The sequence below is a fragment of the Microtus pennsylvanicus genome, chromosome 2 (genome assembly GCF_037038515.1).
Source record: "Microtus pennsylvanicus isolate mMicPen1 chromosome 2, mMicPen1.hap1, whole genome shotgun sequence".
In the NCBI taxonomy this organism is placed as follows: domain Eukaryota; kingdom Metazoa; phylum Chordata; class Mammalia; order Rodentia; family Cricetidae; genus Microtus; species Microtus pennsylvanicus.
In genome coordinates, this window is record NC_134580.1 from 125778651 (window position 1) to 125800862 (window position 22212).

The 22212-nt window shown below is 40.5% G+C and overlaps 1 protein-coding gene and 1 pseudogene across 1 annotated transcript; both read left to right on the forward strand.

Annotated features, from left to right (window-relative positions):
* Positions 1 to 1832: 1832 nt before the first annotated feature.
* LOC142845108 (cystatin-D-like) overlaps positions 1833 to 22212 on the forward strand; it is a 51018-nt pseudogene continuing 30638 nt past the window's right edge.
* LOC142845109 (cystatin-D-like) lies at positions 1862 to 7148 on the forward strand. Its single transcript, XM_075963863.1, has 4 exons — positions 1862 to 1897; positions 2028 to 2293; positions 5742 to 5858; positions 6825 to 7148. The coding sequence occupies exons 2-4, from the start codon at positions 2045 to 2047 to the stop codon at positions 6906 to 6908; spliced, it is 450 nt and encodes a 149-aa protein (XP_075819978.1). The 5' UTR covers positions 1862 to 1897; positions 2028 to 2044; the 3' UTR covers positions 6909 to 7148.

Below are 22212 nucleotides of genomic sequence, written 5' to 3' on the forward strand. Positions count from 1 at the left end.
TTCCCATTCTATTTGACCCCAAACCTTCTGCTGTACCCAACAAACACACTGAAGGGTAGTGGTTAGAAGCTGCACCTGATCCCAGGTTCACTCTACATGTGTTTATGTATTTGTCTTTTCCTCATTCCCTTGTTGCCCATAGCCAGGGTCCCAGCACCAAGACCTGTGGATCATGGCAAGAGAGAACTGACAATTTGGGTTAAGGAAAAAGAGCCCCGAGGTATTGTCACCTAAACATACTTGTGAAAATCTGTCTCCTAGAAGTCAAGAGGTAGAAGTAATGGCAAGTCTTCAGGCACAGACACCTTCAGGCCCACCACTGGGTGTGATCAGGTAGCAGAGAGCTTTCTGAGCATATTACCTAGCTTTGTTGGAGGGGTGTCATAGATGTAAGCACTCACTAAAATTCCTCCATGCAAAATGGAACATTCATCCTATGTTAACCTTGTCTTCCTCCTAGTGAGTTCAGGAACACCAGGTAAGTGCTCCTAACAGAGGGAAGAATGCAGTGATCACACTGAGACTCTCTGAGTGAAGAAGCAAGAACAGACCATACACTAGCATCCATGTATCTGCCCTCTCCTCAGCCTGATCCCACATCCCACATACATTGTGCTTACACCTGCCAGGCTGAAAGCCCCTATAGTACCCCTTTATTACTCAGACGTCCTCCAGTGCTGCTTGTTTCTAGAAGAGGCAAGGGCTCTTATGTCTCAGGGTTGTAATCTCTGTCTGCAGTTCTGGTTCAGTGCCTTAGACAGAAGCTCCTATCCTTTTAAGATCTCAAAAGCCACTCCCTCACAAGTGTCCAGTGGCACCTCTTTCCCTCTGGCTTCCCTTCTCTCTCATTTACTGCAAGTAGTGCATTTATAATTTCCTGAACTCAATTGATTCTCCCTAGAACACAGCCTACTATTTGATTGTATTATTATGTACACACAGTCATGAGCTGATAGAAATAAGTCCAGGTTGAAATACTATCTGCCATAATAGTACAAACACAGAATCCAGAGATTTAATGCACATGTGCACCAAGGAATGTAAGCTACTTGATGCTTGTATATCATGTTTTTTTACACATTGTCATGAATTTCTAGATGTAGGTCCAGTCTGAAGGACTATATGCTGTAGCAAACAAACACATAATCCAAAGATTTAATGCATATGTGCACCAAGAATCATAAGATATCTGTGAAAAATTATTTCTACATGGTGAAATAACATTTGATATGTTAAGTCATAAAAATATATTGAAAATTACACCCACTTCTTCATGCATTTCTAGTGTATACTAGAAAATTTAAAACTATATATAGGTTCATGTCCTTTCTGTATCAATCTGCCCTCTGTAATGTCATATGTAAGGCTTAGTCACCAGAATCTTTTTCTAAGTTCTAGAGATCCAGGCCCAGGGATAAGTTCTAGAAAGTTCATTTACTGAGTGCTCACTGATACCTGTTAGTTGTGTAGAGGAAATAATTTATTCTTTTCCAAATAAAGGTTAATTCCATGCATTTGGCAAAGAAGTTACCCAGGAAAGGGCACTAGTTGTCTCTGGAACCTTCGAAATAACATTCTTGAACTGGGGTTTTCCAGGTATTGGTATTATGTCTGCTCATCACCTGCAAAGACCTCAGGGAGCATAGATGACATTTTAATCACTTTAGAAGAACTTAAACTCAAAACCACATGCTTTTCAAAGCCGGAAGGGTAAGGACTTATTTGTGGAGACAAAGGTGACATGGATATAGGAGATCTTAGCTGGAAGACTCATAGGGAGGAAGATTAGGGATAAGATATAAATGGCAGTGGAAAGAGAAAAGACACAAGACAAGGTGTCGAGACTAGGGGGAAAAGATCCCAAAGGTGGAAGAAGAGGAGAAACAAAGAGGGGTTGGTAAGTCTGGGGAAAGGAGGATCTGGGGTGGGGCCAGTCAGGGTTGACTGAGGAGGACCTGAGCATTTGACTCTGAAGGTTAAAAAGCCAGCACACCAAGAGCATTTATTATTCCTCTTTTCCACTGCAGCTCCACTCCAATCAAGCATGGCCAACAACCAGAGCCTCTCATTGTCCCAGTGGGCTGCTCTAGCCCTGACACTGGTCACAGCTGCTTGTTCTGTAATCAGGACTAATCCTGAGGCCAACGAGAAGGCAGTGGGAGGTGTGGAGCCTGCTGACCCGAAAGATGAGGAGGTGCAGAAAGCGGTGGACTTTGCTGTTGAAACCTACAATGATTTGACCAATGACGCGTACGTTAGCAAGCCAATACAAGTGATTAGCGCCAGACAGCAGGTGGGTCCCTGGGCAAGGGTAGTGGGATGAGTCTGTCCATTACAGTGTTTGCTGGTATCCCCTCTCACTCCCTTATTCTTCTAAATTGCCTTAACTTCTTCTGTGTCTCTCCAAGAGACAATAATCATCATTGTAGGTGGTACAAAATGAACCATAGCATGAATATATTTTTGCTTGCTGCTCAAACCATATTCTAAGCAAGTATCTGCAGTCCCATAACCTTCCATGATTGAGTTTAGAATTGTCCCTCTTCATTAGCTAGAAATCCATCTAGAGATTTGTGCTTAATTACCTATTATGCTTCCAAGTTCCACCTAGCCAGAAGCACAATGGCTATCAGAGGCAGGATCAGAATCTGCCATACTATTACCACCTATTCTTTGTGGTCAGTGTAAAATACTATCTAAATGACTACAGGAAAAGAAAAATAGATCTCAGTGAAAGCTCTCAATGAATGATTTTTAAATACTTTGTCTCTCCTTAAATAATATTAAAAGAAAGTTTAAAATTTTAAATTATTTGTGTATATGTATGTGTATGACCTGTGTGTGCCAAAGAGACAGAGAGAAAGAGAGTGAAAGAGAGGAGAGAAGGAGTAAAAGAGAGAGAGAAACAGAGAGTGTGAAAGAGAGAGTACCTATGATGCAGAAAAGAACAGAATTACAAACAGTTAGGAGCTGCTTTATTGGTACCAATAATCGTACTTAGGTCCTCTATATGTTCTCCTGAATTCTCTCCAGCCTTGTTCCCTTTCTTCTTCATTACTGCACAACACACACACACACACACACACACACACACACACACACACACTTTGTTTTGATACAGGGGTAAATTTTCAGAGAAGCCAAAGTGTAGCACACAGTTTTAATGCAGTTCCTTCACCTCTATGTTACATTCAGCCCTATTTGGTCCGTTCTTCACATTGTCTCATGGTTGTGTGTACTGGAGTGTGGGATTATAAGGATTTAGCTTTTGAATGCATTGATAGTAAATACTCCCTTCAGTGAACAGTTGTTGAAAGTAAGGGCATCCTGTACAAGTGCAAGATTCCATTTACAAAATCAGGAATCAACAAACACATTCAGTTACCTCACTTACAGATTCATTCTGTTACTGGTGTGATGATTGACACCCCCAGTTTAGGCTGATATCCTCATTCAATTTTCTAAGTATCTTTCTTTCCTGTGACAGCCTCTACTCAGCTTCCCTGACCTTGAAATATGGAAAAATGCATTCAGCTATAGCAAACATTCATGTTTTACTCAAGGAGAGCTTGCTCATTCTTGTGCTCTGTATACAATGCTATGGCCCAGGAGCACTCTAGCCATTTTAGCTTGTGTACATCTTTAGGATGCTCCACGGTATAATCCTATGAGGACACACATCTCAAGAGTTCCTGTCTCTAAGGAATACATGATGCTGTTGACTGGTGCTCAGTCTGGATGCTCTAATGTTTCCTCAAAGTTAATATCAGTCACCAGGCGGGAACCCTCCTAAGTCTACTAGGCAAATACCTTCAAACTGTCATAATAAGTCTTGTTGCTGTGTACATGATAGTCCTAAGTATCTTGGGGAGGAACACTGGAGTTAGTGCCATTATCTCAATATGGGAATATTACCAATACCCCAGACATTGTCTTTCTCTATATAAACACTACCTTCGTAGATTCTGCCTCTACAGCCTGGAATGATCCCTCATCAAGTAAAGCAGTTACCAACATAAGAAGGGATTAGAGCCAGCAATAAAGCCTATTTTTAAGGTCAACTTCAAAGGATGGCTGGGGATTATGGGGGATATATTGTATCTAATCTCAGTGAGCCCATAGCAATGTAGCCATAACACGATCCACACACATATGTGTAAATCTCATTTTTCTTCCTGATGTGGGAGTGTCATATATCAATCTGTTGATTTTATTGGTTGAAGCAATAAAGAAACTGCTTGGCCCTCATAGGTTAAAACATAGGTGGGAGGAGTAAACAGAACAGAATGCTGGGAGAAAGAAGCTGAGTCAAGGAGTCGCCATGATTCTCCCACTCCAGGCAGACGCAGGTTAAGATCATTCCTGGTAAGCCAGCTCGTGGGCTACACAGATTATTAGAAATGGGCTAGTCCAGGTGCGAGAGTTAGCCAAGAAAAGGCTAGATATAATGGGCCAAGCAATGTTTAAAAGAATACAGTTTCCGTGTAATTATTTCAGCGCATAAGCTAGAGCTAGCCATGTGGGCTGCCGGGTGCCGGGGACGCAGCCCCGCCGCTCATATTACAACATCTTCCTTTTTGAACATACAGGTGAACAAAATCAGCCCTACTTCACTTCCATCAACCAGTTAGTGTCAGAAACTGAACATATTATATCCTTCCCATGTTTTACAGTCCCTGTTGGATCATTCCATTGTATAATGCCATTGGGGGAAATGTAGGAGAGGAATAGACCATAGACTCTGTGGATCTAGCTTCACAAGAGAGGAATACAGTAAGAGAAACATTGAGAACCTTGCTCTTGGTTCTTCAAGGCAAGAACTAGAGCTCTGTTTCCAGGTACCTAACCTCTTGGTTCTGGTATGCCTACTGTAAGGAATGGGTAAAACACATCTCTAGGGGGCTGGAGAGATGGCTCAGAGGTTAAGAGCATTGCCTGCTCTTCCAAAGGTCCTGAGTTCAATTCCCAGCAACCACATGGTGGCTCACAACCATCTGTAATGGGGCCTGGTGCCCTCTTCTCGTCTGCTAGCATACACACAAACAGAATATTGTATTCATAATAAATAAATAAATATTTTAAAAAAAACACATCTCTAATTACACACAAATGGAAGATTCTCCAAGATGTCATTTGAGCACATCATCATAGACAATCTTTGGCTTAAACCATCTTCATGTGCAAACATCCCACATTTCCCTACCCTGTAAAGGAACAAGTCTTGATAACTACTTGTAAATGGAGGGAATAGGCATCTTATGGGATGTGCGCTGTGGTGAGGATGCAATTGAAGGTGAGTCATGAACTTGAAGTCTTCCTAGAGTTTAACACTCTCATTGCCTTCATAGTCACGGTCAGCAGGGTTGAGTTGGTCTTGTGTGCAACCCAGAGCTTTTGCATGTTCTAAGAGCAACCTTGGGATGTGGTTATCACCCCTCACTGTCTGCCCTAGAACTTGTCTTCACTCCTTGTGCCCACTGAAGCAATGCTCATTCCCTGGCCTCTGCTTTCCGTGTTCTGATACTGCTTTCTCAGAAGCACAAGGTAACCTCTAACACTTGATCAGAAGAACAAGAGATGCAATTCAGGCCTGTGCTGCTCTATTGAAAGGTAGCTAGTGTGTGATAGTTCTGGGAGTTCATGGATGAAGCGATGCACACATTTACTCTGTAATCTAAGCTGAATGCATGCCTATGAACTTGACTAGTGAAACGTATGTAATCCTGCTCTTTTCACTATAGGTCGTATATGGAAAGGACTTCTACTTGAAAATAAAGTTAGGACGAACCACATGTCCCAAAGGCCAGTCTGTTGATTTGGATGATTGCCCCTTCAATGAACTGCCAGATCAGCAGGAGGTATGTACATGGACTAAAACCTGCAGGAGTTATTCTGCAGGCAGGGGTGTGTGCAAATCTGTAGGTTTATGAGTGCACATGCATCTGGGATGGCTTTTGTGCAGTCCTGAAGTATATGAGGAAATAATTGTGTGTGTGTGTGTGTGTGTGTGTGTGTGTGTTTCTGTAAGCATGCATTTGCGATGGGGTATGATGGTTCATGAATAGGTTTGTTTGGATGATATGATGTCAGTTTATGATGATACAAATACGTGCTGATGTCCATTGGTAGAGGAGTGGGTATATTTGGCCATAATGTTAATTCCATTGCTCAGTGAATTTTCCCTGGGAATTGGAGTGTTACCTCTTTTAGGAATGATGCCTGCCAAAATGGAGGAGTCAGATTCAGGGATAGTTTCCAGACAGGAAGAACTTTGCTCAGTCCAAGCCTAAGCTCCCTTGCCCAGATGATACCACAGGGACTATGGCCCTCTAGGTGAAATGCTCCAATGCTGCCCCTTATGTTCCTTGTCTCCCTAGGGATGAAGCTCATTTTTAAAGTATTATGGTTCTGGAGATAGCTACATGCCTCTTGTCACCCCTCCCTTCACTCTTTCATTTTCAGAAGTGTTCTTCATACCCCTCATTCTTCTATTCATGATCCTCTTAGTGCTGGTCCAGTTTCAGGAGCTGAAGAAACCCAGAGACCCTGAGTCTTATTCTCTGGCCTGACTCTGAGGATTCTGTGACTCATCTTCAAGCTCTTACTTCCCAAGTTATGCTAAGGAAGGAGAATCCCATGAGCCACTAGAGTGAAGGACATATGTATCTGAAGGACTGGAGGCAATGAGAGAAAGAATGAATGGACTCTGCAGATTCAGTTTGAGTACAATGGGACTTAAGAGGATTCCCACTCCACCCTGACATTACACCCTTCCCTTTTCACTGTAACCTAAACTGATTGTTCCTCACTCTCCCCTTTTGTAGAAAACTATCTGCAATTTCAAGATCAACACTGTGCCCTGGGAGAAAAAGATATCCATGACAAACTTCAGCTGTCAGAGTCCCTGAGGATCTATGCTGGTCTGCACTGTGCTGATTTCCCCCTACTCTAGCTTCTCCTTTAGTTCCCCTTTCCTCAGACAGGGATTTGAGCCCTGAGTGATGTCTCTTCAGAATGCAAAGATAAATAGAGAAGGATGCTGCAGACAGACCCTGCACACCTAAGTGGTTAATTCCTTGTTGATTTCTCCTTCTGCTTTCCAAATGCACCACTGTGCAGCATTGCTTACACTTTTCTCAATAAAAGACTACCCCAGCTTCTTCTGAGTTGTTGCTGTCCCAAGGCATGTGAGCAAGGAGAATGGAGCACTGAGGATATGGAGTTTCACACTCACATGTGCATATCACAAGTAACATGACCTTAGGGGACACACAGTTCTTGGAGTGCATACAGCAGAGCTGAGCTTGCATTCTACTGTCCACCTGTTTATGGTTCCCAAGAGATGCAGATGGGGCTGGGAGAGGGGCAATGAGCTGCTGTCATGCAACTTAGGAACCAGTCTTGGAAAGGAATCAGGGAGGCAAATGGTGGTGCCACGGCTACAGCCACCCTCATATATGTGTGGATGACCCAATGGCAAAGATCATGGTCACATCTAAAATCTCCAGAGACTCTAAACACAATGATTCCCATCCATTGTTGTCTATGATAGACTTGAGAATTTACATCAAGGAGAACTGGGAAGTGTGTGTGTGTGTGTGTGTGTGTGTGTGTGTGTGTGTGTGTGTGCCTGATTTTAAAAAAATCAGCTTGTTAATTGGACTGACATAATCCCAAAGGCAGAACCCCACACACTTTATATTACATGCTGCTGTGACCTGTGAGGGTGTTAGGATGCTCTCAGGCCCTTTTCTTTCCTGGTTTATAAAAAAGGAAGAAACCCAAGCATAAACCAGAGAATGAAAAGAAAATTGAAGTCAAAAAGTAATGAAATATATAAATCAGGTTATTTCTTCAAAAAGATAAACAAGATTTGCAAATTCTTAGCCAAATTTTAAAAAAAGAGATAGAATATAGAAACAGATGAACACAGAAACAAACACACACACACACACACACACACACACACACGGACACACACACAAATGAGGCATTACAACAGCTACCAACAGAATTTAGAAGATCATAAGGACATACCTTTAACATATATGGTCCAGTGAGTTGGATAATCCAAATGGAAAGATATATGCATATATACATAAGAACTGTCAAAATTAAAGGCAGAGTATATAGACAACTTAAAAACATTTCCAACAATCAGACAAATTTAAAAAGCAATTCAAAAACATCCCTAACAAACAAGCAGACAAACCCAGGCCTACATGGATTTTACTACTAAATTCTCCCAGAACGTTAAATAAGAACTAACATGATTTTTCTCAAATTATTTAATGAAATATAAAGGGATGGATTTGACAAATTTGCTTTATGAATCTAGTATTTTACAAAATAAAACTAGACAAACATTTGCCACCATCCAAAGAATATAGGCTAATCTTTCTGATGAACACTGAAGGAAAATTTTTCATAAAACACAGGTAATACAAATTTAAAAAACACATCAAAAATTATTCATTACCTGCCACTCATTCCAGGGTCCCCCTTTGCTGCATTCACTCTCTTTGCTCATCTATATTTCCCACATCCTTCTCCAGGTTCTAGAATTTAGAGTCTTCCTGACATTTATATTCACACTTTCTCACAATCAACCATATCTAACCTGGGTTCCACACCAAGTATCCCTGCCTAGACTAACTTCTCCTGACTGTGCCACAAATGATCGCTCAGCTCCTGTCAGGATGCTATCTACCAACTCACATACTTCTCCCATGCTATATCCATCCTTTCCCCATATCCAGGTTTGGATGAACATCTACTTTGGACCAGGAAGCACATGTGTACACCAGGCAAGCTTTTTCTGCCTACCTAAGTTTATTACACTAAAATCATTTCCAATCTCCATGGGCAGTGATAGTTTCAAAAATGCTTTTAAATAGTAAGAGTATTAGCCTAAACTTCAAAAAGAGAACTAAGACAATCTTTTATCCTAAACTGTGTGGAATATACACGTAGACATTATAGGACTGAGAGCGACAGATAAAGGGAACACCAGTAAGGATGCAGGCTCCGGAGATGTCAGTAAATGGCAGAAAGTACTTCAAGGATGAACATGAACAATAAAGCAACTGTGAATATCAAGTATCTTCTAGCATCTTAGTAGGTTCTCAGCCTATCACCAAAGATAACACTGAGTAGTACTTGATATTTGCACGGATGTCTCAAAATGCTACCAATCATTGATTTTGCTAAGAAAATTTTAAAACAATAAGGATATTATGTATTTTAAATTTTTTAAAAGTTAATACAGCAAATATCCTTCTCAATGGTAAGGATGAATTCCAGAGCATTGTACAAGTTAGACAAGTGCTTCTTTCCTTCTAAGATGAAAGCCCAGCTCTTGTCATTTTGAGGCATGATCTCTGCTTTTGTAGCCCACTGGTTTGAACTGTTGATCTTCCTGCCTCTACTCCCTGAATTTTGGGATTACAAGTGTGACCACACCTGGTGTTACATACAGTTGTGATGTTAAAAATACATTTGTATCATCTAGAGAATGTACTCGTGTGCAGATATTTAATGAGATTTGTAGCAAGGCATGAGGTAAGCCCATGGTGCCTGATCTCCAAACCAGTCACTGTAACTGTGTGGGCTCTGTGGAAATGACATGGAAAAGCCAGATCAGATTGGGAATAGGGATGCTCTGGCAGCAACAGTGATATAGCCAAGTCTCAGTTTATATAGCAAGTGATTAAATGTGCCAAGTCCCACTGTGTCTTTTGGCACAGCTCTACCCTGCATGTCTCTATCTTGCTTTGCTCTGACAGCTTCTCTCAGTTCCCTGCAAGGTTTGCCATCAGGCCGCTGAATCCCAGAGGCTCAGAGCCCACATCAGCAGGAGTGGCCGGTAGCCCTGCCTGAGGGTACAGAAGTAGGAAGGCACTCCTCTGACGGGCATTGCCTGAGGCCTGAGGATGCAGCCAAACTCCTTAACAACCAGGCTGTGGCTACAAGGCTGCCCAATGTCATCAGACATTGTTCATTGTTCATTCTTCTGCTCATACATCCTGCTTTCTCATCACCTCTTCCCAAATTCTCATGGGACTTTTCTGAAGTCAATGGCTTGAGAGTAGAGGCAGTATCCACTATAGATCCTCCCAAGGAACCTGATCTCAAACTGGAAGGATAGACAGGATTAACAGCCAGAGAATAATTCACATTTCTACTCAAAAGTCTCCACTATACGTTCTGCTCTATTTTAGCTAATCCAAACTCTCTAGGGATAAGTCTGAAGCCCAGTGTCTTATTCTTTTCTTGGAATCAAACAAGAGGGTGGGGAAGACCTCTGATGGAGATGACTTGGGCACATAGCCTAGTGGGACACTGTGTCTTAAGCTCAGCTGAACAGAGGCAGACTCCCATATAGGCACAGGAAGGACAGCCATACAGGGCCTGACCACAGAATCTACACTTCTAATCTGCAACGTGAGAGTTCTAGTATTTCTGACCTTTGTGATCATTAGTCCTGAAGATAAAAGTTATAAATATATTCATACATGATTATATGTCTTGTGAACATGCACATCTTTAGTAGTAGCTTATCTGTATCTTAACAGATCCAGGGTTAGGCAAAGAAGACTGTATGAGGACATTACAAACATTTGATTTGCAAACACTATAAAACCTTTCAGCATTGATAACATTTTCATGGTAGAAATAACAAACAAATGATCTTTAAAAATTTGAAATCTGTTTTTTTAATATTTTGCAATATTAAAATTGAGAGTATATTTTACATTGATATTGTTGGAGTTTCAAGGGCTTGCATGAGACACAAGACACATATTTTATTGCAAATGTTATTTGCAAAACTGTACCGATGATCAATATTAATCTTTTTTTTGTGGTTTTTCGAGACAGGGTTTCTCTGTGGTTTTGGAGCCTGTCCTGTAACTAGCTCTTGTAGACCATGCTGGTCTCGAACTCACAGAGATCTGCCTGCCTCTGCCTCCCGAGTGCTGGGACTAAAGGCGTGCTCCACCACCGCCCGGCTATTAATCTTACAATATTTATACCAAATTGCCAGCTATATAAAGATCATTATTACTTGATAAATTTAACCTTTCACTTTATAAAAAGATGTGATTAATTTGAGAGGAAATAAAAAGAGGCACGGGAAGAGTTTGTGGGAAAAAAAAGTGGGATGAAACTTTTTAAAGTATGTTATCCATATATGAACTTTTACAAAATGTTAAATAACAAAAATTAGCAAAATAAAGTGTGCCAGTCTGTGTATATAGATTATATTCAGATGCTCCACTCTCAACACAGTGGCTTGAGCATGGGGTCTGTGGCCAGTGGAGGCAAGGATGGGAGCAGGGTTGGTCTTGTGCCTACCCTTTGTGCAAGTCAAGTAATATCTGTATTCTGTTCACAGTAGTGAGCATTGTGTTTCTCTTCCACATCTGGGGGGCGGAGAGCTTAATCTTTCTGCCACCGTTGTCCTTTATCACAATACTATCATGGTTTTGATGAATTCAGTTTGAACACTAAATTCTAACAGCTGCGGTTCTGGGTAGTCAGGGATATTCTTAGTCCTGTGGAAGATTCTAGCTATGGCTCATATTATATGATCACACACCCTATCTTATCATATCATCATATTAGTCTGCTGACAGAGACTACAGCTGCCTTTTGCCCTTTGCTTCATTGGCACCAAAACTCCTAAGACCCTTCTTCCCTTGAGTTCACCTGGCACCTTATATTCAAGTTCTTAAAAATTCGCCTATATGGAATACATTGTGCAAACAAGTCCATGACCTGCTTAAGTCCTTCCATTTACATGCAAAATTAAAAATGTCATTTTTTTACCACCAAGTAATAATCTAATAATCTAATGTGTAAATGTGCCACATTATCCAGTCTTCAGATGAGAAGCAACTAGGTTGTTTCCAGGTTCTGGCTAATACAAATAACGCTGCTATGAACATAGTTGAACAAATGCCTTTGTAGTATGATTGAGCATCCTCTTTGTAGATGCCTAAGAGTGGTATTGCTGGATCCTGAGGTAGGTGTATTCCCAATTCTCTGAGAAACCGCCATATGCATTTCCAAAGCAGCAATGGATGAGTGTTCTCCTTACTCCACATCATCTCCAGCATAGGCTATCATTGGTGTTTTTGAACTTGGCCATTCTGGCAGGTATAAGATGCTATCTCAGAGTTGTTTTGATTTGTATTTCCCTGATGACTAAGGTTGTTGAACATTTTCTGAAGTGTTTTTGGCCATTTCAGATTCTTCACTTGAGAATTATGTATATTTCTGTACCCCATTTTGTAATTGTGTTATTTAAAATTTTGATATCTAATTTAAATATTTTGGAAATCTGTCTTCTGTCTGATTGGGTTTGGTGAAGATCTTTTCCCATTCACTAGGCTGCCTTTTTTTCTTATTGACTGTGTCCTTTGCTATACAGAAGCTTCTCAGTTTTAGGAAGTCCTATTTATTTATTGTTGTTCTCAGTGTCTGTGCTAATTGGATTATATTTAGGAAGTGGTCTCCTGTGTCCATTCATTGAAGACTACTTTCCACTTTCTCTTCTATCAGGTTCAGTGTGGTTGCATTTACTTTGAGGTCTTTAGTCCATTTGGACTTGAGTTTTGTGCATGGTGATAGATAAGGATCTATTTTCATTCTTCTACACGTTGACATCCAGTTATGCCAGCACCATTTGTTGAAGATACATTCATTTCCATGTTGTATAATTTTAGCTTCTTTATCAAAATCAGGTGTTCATAGGTGTGTGGATTAATATCTGGGGCTTCTATTCGATTCCATTGGTCAACCTCTCTTTTTATGCCAGTACCAGACTGTTTTCATTATTGTAGCTCTGCAATAGAGCTTGATGTCAGGGATGGTGATGCCTCCAGAAGTTCATTCATTGTACAGGGCTGTTTTGGCTATCCTGGGAGGTTTTTTAAATATGAAGTTGATTATTGTTCTTTCAAGGTCTATGAAGAATTGTGTTTGTATTTTAATGGGGATTGCATTAAATTTATAAATAGCTTTTGGTAGGGTTTCATTTTTTATATGTTGATCCAACCTTTCCAAGATCATGAGTGGTCTTTGCATTTTCTGGCATCTTCTTCAATTTCTTTCTTCAAAGACTTAAAATTTTTGTCTAATAAGTCTTTCACAATTTTGGTTAGTGTCACTGCGAGATATTGTATGTTATTTGTGGTTATTGTGAAAGGTGATGCTTCTATAATTTCCCTCTCAGTTTCTTTATCATCTGTATATAAGATTGCTATTGATTTTTTTTAATTGATCTTGTACCCTGCCACATCACTGAAGGTATTTATCAGCTGTAGGAGTTCTCTGGTAGAGTTTTTTGGGTCACTTATATATACTATTATATCATCAGAAAATAATGAAAGTTTGACTTCTTCCCTTCCAATTGGAATGCCCTTGATCTCCTTTTGTTGTCTTATTGGTATAGCCAAAACTTCAAGAACTATATTGAAGAGATATGGAGAGAGTGGGCAGCCTTGTCTTGTTCTTGATTTTCGTGCAATTGCTTTGAGTTTCTAGCCATTTAATTTGATGTTGGCTATAGGCTTGTTGTATATTTCTTTTATTATATTTAAGTATGTTACTTAAATCCCTGATCTCTCCAAGACCTCTATCATGAAGGTGTGTTGGATTTTGTTGAATTTTTTTCATCATCTAATTATCATATGGTTTTTTCTTTAAGTTTATTTATATGATAGATTATATTGATAGGTTTTCATATTTTGAACCAGCCCTGCATCTCTGGGATGAAGCTGATTGATCATGGTGGGTGATTTTGTTGATGTGTTCTTGGATTTAGTTTGCCAGTATTTTATTGAGTACTTTTGCATCCATGTTCATGAATGAGATTGGTCTATAATTTTTGCTTGGGTCTTTGTGTGGTTTTAGTATCAGCGTAACTGTAGCCTCATAAAAAGTTTTTGTTAATGTTTCTTCTGTTTCTATTATGTGAAACATTTTGAAGGTTATACATATTAGTTTTTCTAGGATGTTCTGAACGCATTCTGCACTAAAACCATCTTGCCCTGGGCTTTTTTTGTTTGTTTGTTTGTTTGTCTTTTGCAAGGTTTTTGATTACAACTTCTATATCATTGCAGTTTATAGATTTATTTAAATTGCTCACCTGGTCTTGATGTAATTTAGTGTATAGTATCTGTCTAGAAAATTGTCCATTTCCTTTAAGTTTTCCAATTATGTAGAGTAGAGTGTTCGGTAATATGACCTAATGATTCTCTATTTCCTCAGTGTCTGTTGTTATATGCCCTTTTCATTTCTGATTTTGTTAATTTGCCTGTTCTCTCTCTGTCTTTTGTTTAGTTTGGATAAGTGTTTTTCTGTCTTGTTAATTTTCTCCAAGAACCAGATCTCTGTTTCATTGATTCTTTGTATTGTTTTCTTTGTTTCTATTTTGTTGATTTCAGCCCTCAATTTGATTATTTCCTGACTTCTCCTCCTGGGTGAGTCTGCTTCTTTTTCTTCTAGAGCTTTCAGGTGTGTTGTTAAGTCATTAATGTAAGCTTTCTAAGTTTTCTTTTGTGGACACCTGGTGCTATGACCTTTCCTGATAGCACTGCTTTCATAATGTTCCATAGGTCTGGAAACATTTCTTCATTTTTGTTGAATTCTAGGAAGTCTTTATTTTTTTTCTATATTTCTTCCTTGACCCAAGGGTGGTTCAGTAGTTCACTGCTCAATATCCATGTGTTTGTATGCTTTCTGAGAGTACTGTTATTGTTAAATTCTAAATTTAATCCATGATGATCTGATAAGACACAGGGGATTACTCCAAATATTTGTATCTGTGGATTATTCTTTTTTACTGAATATGTGATCAAGATTAGAGAAGGTTCCATGAGGTGTGGAGAAGAAGGTATAATTTTTGTGTTTGGGTGGAATGTTCTATAGATGTGTGATGATTCCATTTGATTCATGACATCGATTAGTTCTCTTAGCTCTTGGTTAAGTTTCTGTCTGTTTGACCTCTTAAAGCCCCTCAGTATTGGAGCAAGGTGTGTTTTAGAGTTCCACTGAAGTTTCAGGAGATTAGGTGAGTTAGGGCAGAAGCTGCTATCTATGAGGGCAGGATCCATAGTTGGCTCTCTTGTTGGGCTAGCTTCCTTGGTTATATGATTTCTCTCCTCCATGGTGAAGAGCACCTGGAGTAACTGCCTGCAGTCATCCCAGGAGAAGCGTAGGTAAAAAGAACAGTTTCCAAAAAGTTAATCAAGTCTCACGGGTGTTTTGCGTATGCCAGTTGTATAGGGCACTGTTGGCAAAAGGCCAGTAGTGCTGTGGTTGATTCCCTTCCCCACCTGGTGGCCCAACAGGCCTCAGGGGCAAGATCACCTCTGACTGGGGAGTGTTCCCTCACCTGCTGTTGGTTGTATGGGCAGGGCACATTTCCCCCTCCTGGGATGGGTCTTCTACAAGCAGCCCTGGTTGTAACCCTAAGCTCAGGAGAAGTATAGTGTGGAGAAAAATATCTTCCTCTTGTGAAACCCATTACAGTATTAGAGCTCAGGGGATTCTCCAAGGGGGCTCATTTGGGCCACTAACACCTTAAACTGTCAAGGCAAGACATGTTTAAGCCAAGATGGGAGGCTTTCTATCAGCCCCCACCAGGTGACAAAGTATGGGATCTGGTCTGGATGTCCCTTCCTAGGACTAAACACAGTGTTTTCCACAGCACTTATGAGGCTAGCATCAAAGGATCCTTCTAAAGGCCATCCCACATTAAAGGATGGCCATTCGGAGCTTCAAAACATGTTAGACATCCCTTCTTTAACCTCAGCACTGCTTTTGTGAGCTGTTGCCTTAACATCTTCCCAGGGTCCTAGACAGAAGAACTCCAAGGGGTAAAAGGCATCTGTCCCATTTTCCCAGGCCTCATCAGTCCAGTCTCAAAAACGAGAAACAAAGAGACAACAATCAGACAACCAATTAAAGCTACAGAAAGAAAACAGCGAGGCCTCAAAAACTCAATTAAAGGTTTAAAACTGTCGTTACATCCCCTGGCTTCAGGTACATCCACGATTCCAAAAACTATGTGAAACCCTGGCTTCCATTGGGAGCTCTGGGTTACTGAGGACTTAATATTCTCCAGATGGGACTCCAAGTCCTGTAAAATTGAAAGCTGATCAGAACCTGCTTCCATCTCTGTATACACTCCAGGCTCCTTGTGAAGACTCTGAACAATGAGGAGGACCCAAATTTCTCCACACTGGTGCCTGCTCCCCTTCTAGGCTCCAGAAACTGTTCTTGGATGTCCACGACCTGGGTCCTACAAACATGACTGCCAGCTCTCTCAAACATTTACCATTATGGGCCACCTGACAGGCTCAGTCAAAGCATGCCAAGACAACTTCATCTACAAACAAGGGCATGAGCTGCTTTGAAAAGCAAAAAGAATTTTCCTCCCACAAGGCAAGGGGAACCCCTGCTGGACAAAAAGAGGAACTGCCACCTTGTAGGCTGTCATTCCCACGGAGCAGAGATTAAACAAAAATCACAACTACAAATATCTGACAGACAACATCACTCACTGGTGGTCCAGAAAATTCCAGGGTGGGGGTCCGGGGTTTTGAGCACACTAGATGAGCACCCAAATGTTGCCTGAAACCCCTCCAAGAAGTTCACCACGGAGCCACACTTCCGAATGCAAAAGCAAAATTTCATTTATTAAATTTGGGCTAGCACAGAAACTCTGCCTCACAGTCTTACACAGCAGATGGAGGGAGGGGACCCTGTCTATTTCTTAAGAGGCTTATAAAGGCAAAAGAAACAAAGCAGTCACAAGGTTATAGATTCAAAGGACAAAATTACTTAGCTGATATCATAATTGGCTAAAGGTTAGGTAAAGCTTAGCTGTTGTTCTCTGATAAGCTGTTGCGGCTTGGGGGAGGTTTCCTTGCCCCTGGTCTAGTACTCAGGACATCGGCTAACTCCTTGCAGACATAGCGTCATCCTGGAGACTTATCTGATTAGGCCATAATTACTCAAGCTGCAGGGGAAATTAGATGATCAACCTTCTAGGTATAACTATGGGTGTGGGTATGGGCTGCATTCAGCAACTTTGTGTAACTTAGGTTTTCCTTTAGCTAATACTACCCCTAAAGGAGGGGCCCATGGCCTTCCACTCATCCCGGGGGATAGGATGCAGTTTCAAATCCCCAAAGGATTCAGCACAGAGATGGAATCTTTCCCGGCCTTTCTAGCCATTCAATGCCAGGCCACTTAGGCTTGGTCTCTTATACTATTTGGCTGACGTAAAGCTATCACTTCTGGCTACTGGATTCAGTTCCTGTTCCTCATCCATGCAGAGGACGGTGATCTGTGAGTCTATCCCTAAATAAATAACCCTTTATTATATGCAACGCGTGAATGTTTTTACAGGGGGAAACTGTTTTCACACGAAATTAGGGTAATGCAATTAGAAAGGCTGAGAAGACATAGCAGACAGTTGTGAAGTGTGGGAATTAATTCTCAAATATTTAAAAGAAGGGGGTTAGCTACAAATAAAATCTACAGCAAAAGCTGTCTCACTATTCACACAGCAGTAACACTAAAATTTCCTTGAATTGTGGTTTAACCTTTACAGGGACTTCTGGCTCTGATGTGTCGCTTGTAAAAGAAGGCTGAGAAATTACTGTATAATGGTGCTTAATTGGGGTATCTTTGATTGAACCCTGAGAGGATTTCTTAGAATCTGGACACTTATGTACCCCTTTACTTGTGACTGTACAAAATATGGAAGGAAATGTACATTAAACAGTCTGTTCTCAAAACATTTAAAAATGCAGTGTGCCTTTAATGTTCAATCGAGCATAATAGGTCTTAGAGTCGGGAGAATGGAATCTTCAAGGGCTTCCAGGTGACAGCAAATCTCTGCGGACTAGCAAATCTCCATGAGAGATGGGAGTATGTAGATACTATCATTCTGTCTGCCTCAGTACACAGGTTACAAACACACTGAACCACAGCGAAAAGCAGAACAGCAAGAAGAGTGAATGCTAGAAGAAATAGACATGTTTGCACTCCTTTAAGTGAGAAATCCAGGCTCCCTTACTTCAGGGGTCATATAACTACCTTTGAACATGTTGAATATCCTCCACACAGATCAAGTGCAATTCATTGTTGTTTTCATTATATTTGTTCACAGTAAAGCCCAGGGCTTCTGGGGGTCTCCATATAGAGGCTGGAATTCTCTGTGCTGCCCAGAAGTACGTGGCCCAGAACAGGGTTCTGGATCAAGTTCAGAGCAACAATGAGAGTTGTCAACAGATATAGTGACGTATGGAGCACTCAAGCCATGGATATGTGTGACTCGGGAAAGATTGCTGGCTGGAGGTGGGGCTGCAGTGAACTTGGATGAGGAAATGTGTACAGACTGGAAATCAGCTTCCCTTTTTTCCTGAACTCCTTCCAGGACCCCAGGCTCTTTTGCCCTTGAAACTCCTCTTCCTGTTCTTCACCTCTATAGTTCCTGTCTTTTCACATCACTTCTACAAGTCCCCAGATCTGAATCTTCTTTTGTCCCTTTCTGGTCCACACTAGGGGCTTTCTACTCCTATGATTCACCCCTGTAACTTCATATTACATATATTGCACTTTTCCCCATCCTTTTATTGATGCCCCTTTAAACTGCTCTTTCTACTTTCATAGTTTCTACTCACAGTTCCTGTGGAAAACAGAAACTTAGAGATCTGACCATAAGGAATAATATGCGGCATTTTGTGTTCTCGGGCCGGCGTGACTTTACCATAATATTACATTACAGTTGGATCTATTTACCTTAAAGTTTATAATTTTATCATTCTTTAAATAATAATAAAATTCCATTGAATGTTTTGGCCACATCATTATCATCAATTAACCAAAGGTAGGTATTCTAATTCCTAGCTTTCACGGATAAAGCAAAAATGAATACTTATGAATGCAAACATCTCTGGTCAGATATAGAGTTCTTTGGTGTTTGAACTCAAGTGGATAATTTTGGTCATGAAGTAACTATATTTCAAAATTTCTGAGCAATCTCCATACTACACCAGTTATGCTTTAACAAACATTGAATGTGCTCATATTTTTCCTCATTATCTACTCAGAATTTGATTAATGATAGTGATTCTGACTTAGGTGAACTCTCAGAAATAATATGGCTTCAACTGTTATTGCCCTGAGTATGGAAATTGTGCTTTTTAATTTTTCTTACATACTCATATCTCTGAAGAAAATCTGAAATGTGATAAAAAATGCCTGAGCAGGAAATAATCCTCAAAATGAATCTGGTCAAGGAGGAAAAGGCTTCAAAAATGAAAACATCAAGTACTTCAGAATGAATTTTAGGAAGGTACTACAGATGGGAGGATCACCTGTGATAAAGGGTTGGTGGAATTAATATTGTGAAAATGGCTTTACTAATTAGCTTTCTCAACTTGACAACTTAGGCTCATATTTAAGGAAGCTGTAAAAGATAAAAATGAGTAGAAAAATGGCCTGTGTGGACACTGGGGACGACAGTCTCATTTTTAAATGATGTAGGAATGTCCAGCATACTTCTAAGTTAGATAGTCCTGGGCTGTATTTTAGAACACTATACAAGTCAGAGAATAAGCCACAAAAAGCACTCAGGATGGTTCCTTTAATTTTTGTAACGATTGGAGCTAATGAGTCGTGAAACAAAAACAGCTTGACATTTGCACTATTAAAGGTTATTTTGGTAGGTTTTACAGGACGTTCTTCCAGAAAGGTCTGGGTTAAATCTTCTTGGATCCCTTGAAATACCCTCCATCCACAAGAAATGACGGACACTGACCCATGATGCCTTGACCTCTCAGTCATGACACTACTGACCTTTCAATATCCCTATGAGAAAGAGTTGTAGGAACAGTAAGAGTTCAGTTTGAAGGTTATAGGAGTTTGACTGCCAAAGCTATTCAACCTGGGTGATCTCAGATATAGTCTAATGGGATCTATGTAGCAAACTACAATGAAAGAATAGCCTGAATATGTAAGAGAGTGAAAATTAGAGACACAGAAGTGATGAAGAACTAAGAGGAAGATGCTCCTGGTATGGTAGAGTAAGGGACAGAGGATGACTCAGTTCTGACTGCAAGGAAGAGCAGTGTGAGGAGACGGGAAGCATACATCAGTAAAAGACGAAGAGGAGAGCCAAGGAATTACTGGGTGAGAGGATATCAAACACTCTAGACAAGCTAAGAGAGAAAGATAAAGGCACCATAATTTCAAGTTGTTCTCATAGCCTAACCCAGGGTCACTTTTGCTCCATATCCAGCCTTGGATCCAAGTCTGTCTAAGAAGGCCGTGGCTTGCATGCTTCAGGCCCAACTGCTGTTGCTGAAAACCCTCATTCTGTCTCTGAACCTGAACCTAAGACTGGTGCTCAGTGACACTGAGATGAAACAGGCAGGGCTTGCTGCTATAGTAAAAGTCAGTATTCAAGAGGAGGAGTGTCAGGAAATGGTGAACTCTGTTGTGAGTGAATACACTGAGATGACGAATGACATGTCCCAAAATGTTGTTGTGTGCATACTGTGAATAAAAAAAAAACCAACAACAACAAACTGGTATATGACCTGAGAATTGAATAGCTTATTTTGTCACTAGAAGGAACATACATATGTACTTATTCTAGCCTTCACATGTCTTTGCTGCTAGGCTCCAGGCTGTAACTCACTGTAACTTGCTAACAATAGCTCAAGTAATTGTGTAGGCCCTGGACCCACCTAATTTTGTCTCTAGATGAGCCTTGTATTTAGAGATATCTTGTTCGCTGGCAGCCCTTCAAGATGGAATTTTACCCCCATCATAGCACAATATTGGCAGTTTTGATACTGGGGACATTACAAGTGACCAACTACAGGTAGGTTCATGTCTGTTCCTCGATAAACTTCCCAGCCAATTCCTGACAGAGAACCCGCATTGCAGTCTTTTAACAAGGGCTCTGTATTATCTCCCACCTGGTGCTTGCAATCAGTGTGCATTGCCCACGAAGAGATACTTTGACAGCACAATCCTACTCCAAGGAGCATTGAGTGTATGATCTTTTAAGTGGGCTTCGCTTAGTTCTACTATGGACTGTAGGTTTACTACAGAAGAAGCTGGAGCAGTAGCACAGAGCCTCCCTCTCGGGTTCACTCCTTCTTTCAGTAGAACCTGTGGCCATTATGGTTCAACATCCTCTTCCTGAAGGACTATATATTTCATCTTTCTCCTAAAAATTTTGATAGTAAACATATTAGCGTACATTTCCAGAATCCTAACAAAAATATTTTAAAACTCCTTTTCTACATACCCAGGATTCTGTTTGAAAATCAATTATCAATTGTCAAAACAGATTATTTCATGTACAGATTCATTCAAGTTGCTGAAATTTCCCAGTCACCACTCAGAACTGACTTTTGTCCCAATTATCTCTTTTTCTCTGGTCAGCCTTTGGTTAACTTTGTAGAACTTTGTTTTGAATAAGGATCCAGCAAACTGTGGCCATAAGCCAGGGTTTCACTATGTTATTGACCTGGAGTATTAATTGTTTTCCTGGGATAATAAGATCCCTTGATGTTCCATGCATCTTGTGTGTAAATATTTTTGTCAAAGTTCAGCAGTAAAATCTCTTAGGGACATATTTCTTAGAACAAAGCCAAAAATGGCAGAACAAATTAGCATAGTGTTTGGCTGATTGCCATGATGTTCATTCAATGATGGATCCTCTTTTCCAGCTATGTTTGACATATATCCACTTTCATTGACATTACAAAGCAGCCTGAAACACCTTGATTCTGTTTGCATGTTGATTCTGGAGTGTCTCTGGAAGTAGCTTTAAGGAGATGGTAGCTCTTCTCCCCAAAAGTGAGCTCTGGCATTTGTCTAGGTACTCTTTGATGAAACTGAGAAAGCTGAACTCTAAAGTGTGGTGATCAGTCTTGGCAGCTAAAAGCACTATGTTGAGCAGCCTCTGTTGAAGACCAGCTTCAACAAAACTCATACATTCCAGGGTAGAAGCATGAGGATTATAATTATTAAGCAAAAGAACAGAAGTATAAAAGAAATAAAAGACAGAAACACAGGACAGAATCAGGAAGAACATTCAGTGAATATTGACTTCCCCTCATTTATTTTCCACATGCTTATACACTTCACTCCAAAACGAGAAGGGGGAATGCAACA

Excerpts from the sequence above, each read along its gene's own strand:
- LOC142845109 (XM_075963863.1), top strand. The coding sequence starts at position 2,045 with ATGGCCAACAACCAGAGCCTCTCATTGTCCCAGTGGGCTGCTCTAGCC. Across the intron at positions 2,294-5,741 it reads TGATTAGCGCCAGACAGCAG|GTCGTATATGGAAAGGACTT; the intron begins GTGGGTCCCTGG and ends TTTTCACTATAG. Across the intron at positions 5,859-6,824 it reads AACTGCCAGATCAGCAGGAG|AAAACTATCTGCAATTTCAA; the intron begins GTATGTACATGG and ends CCCCTTTTGTAG.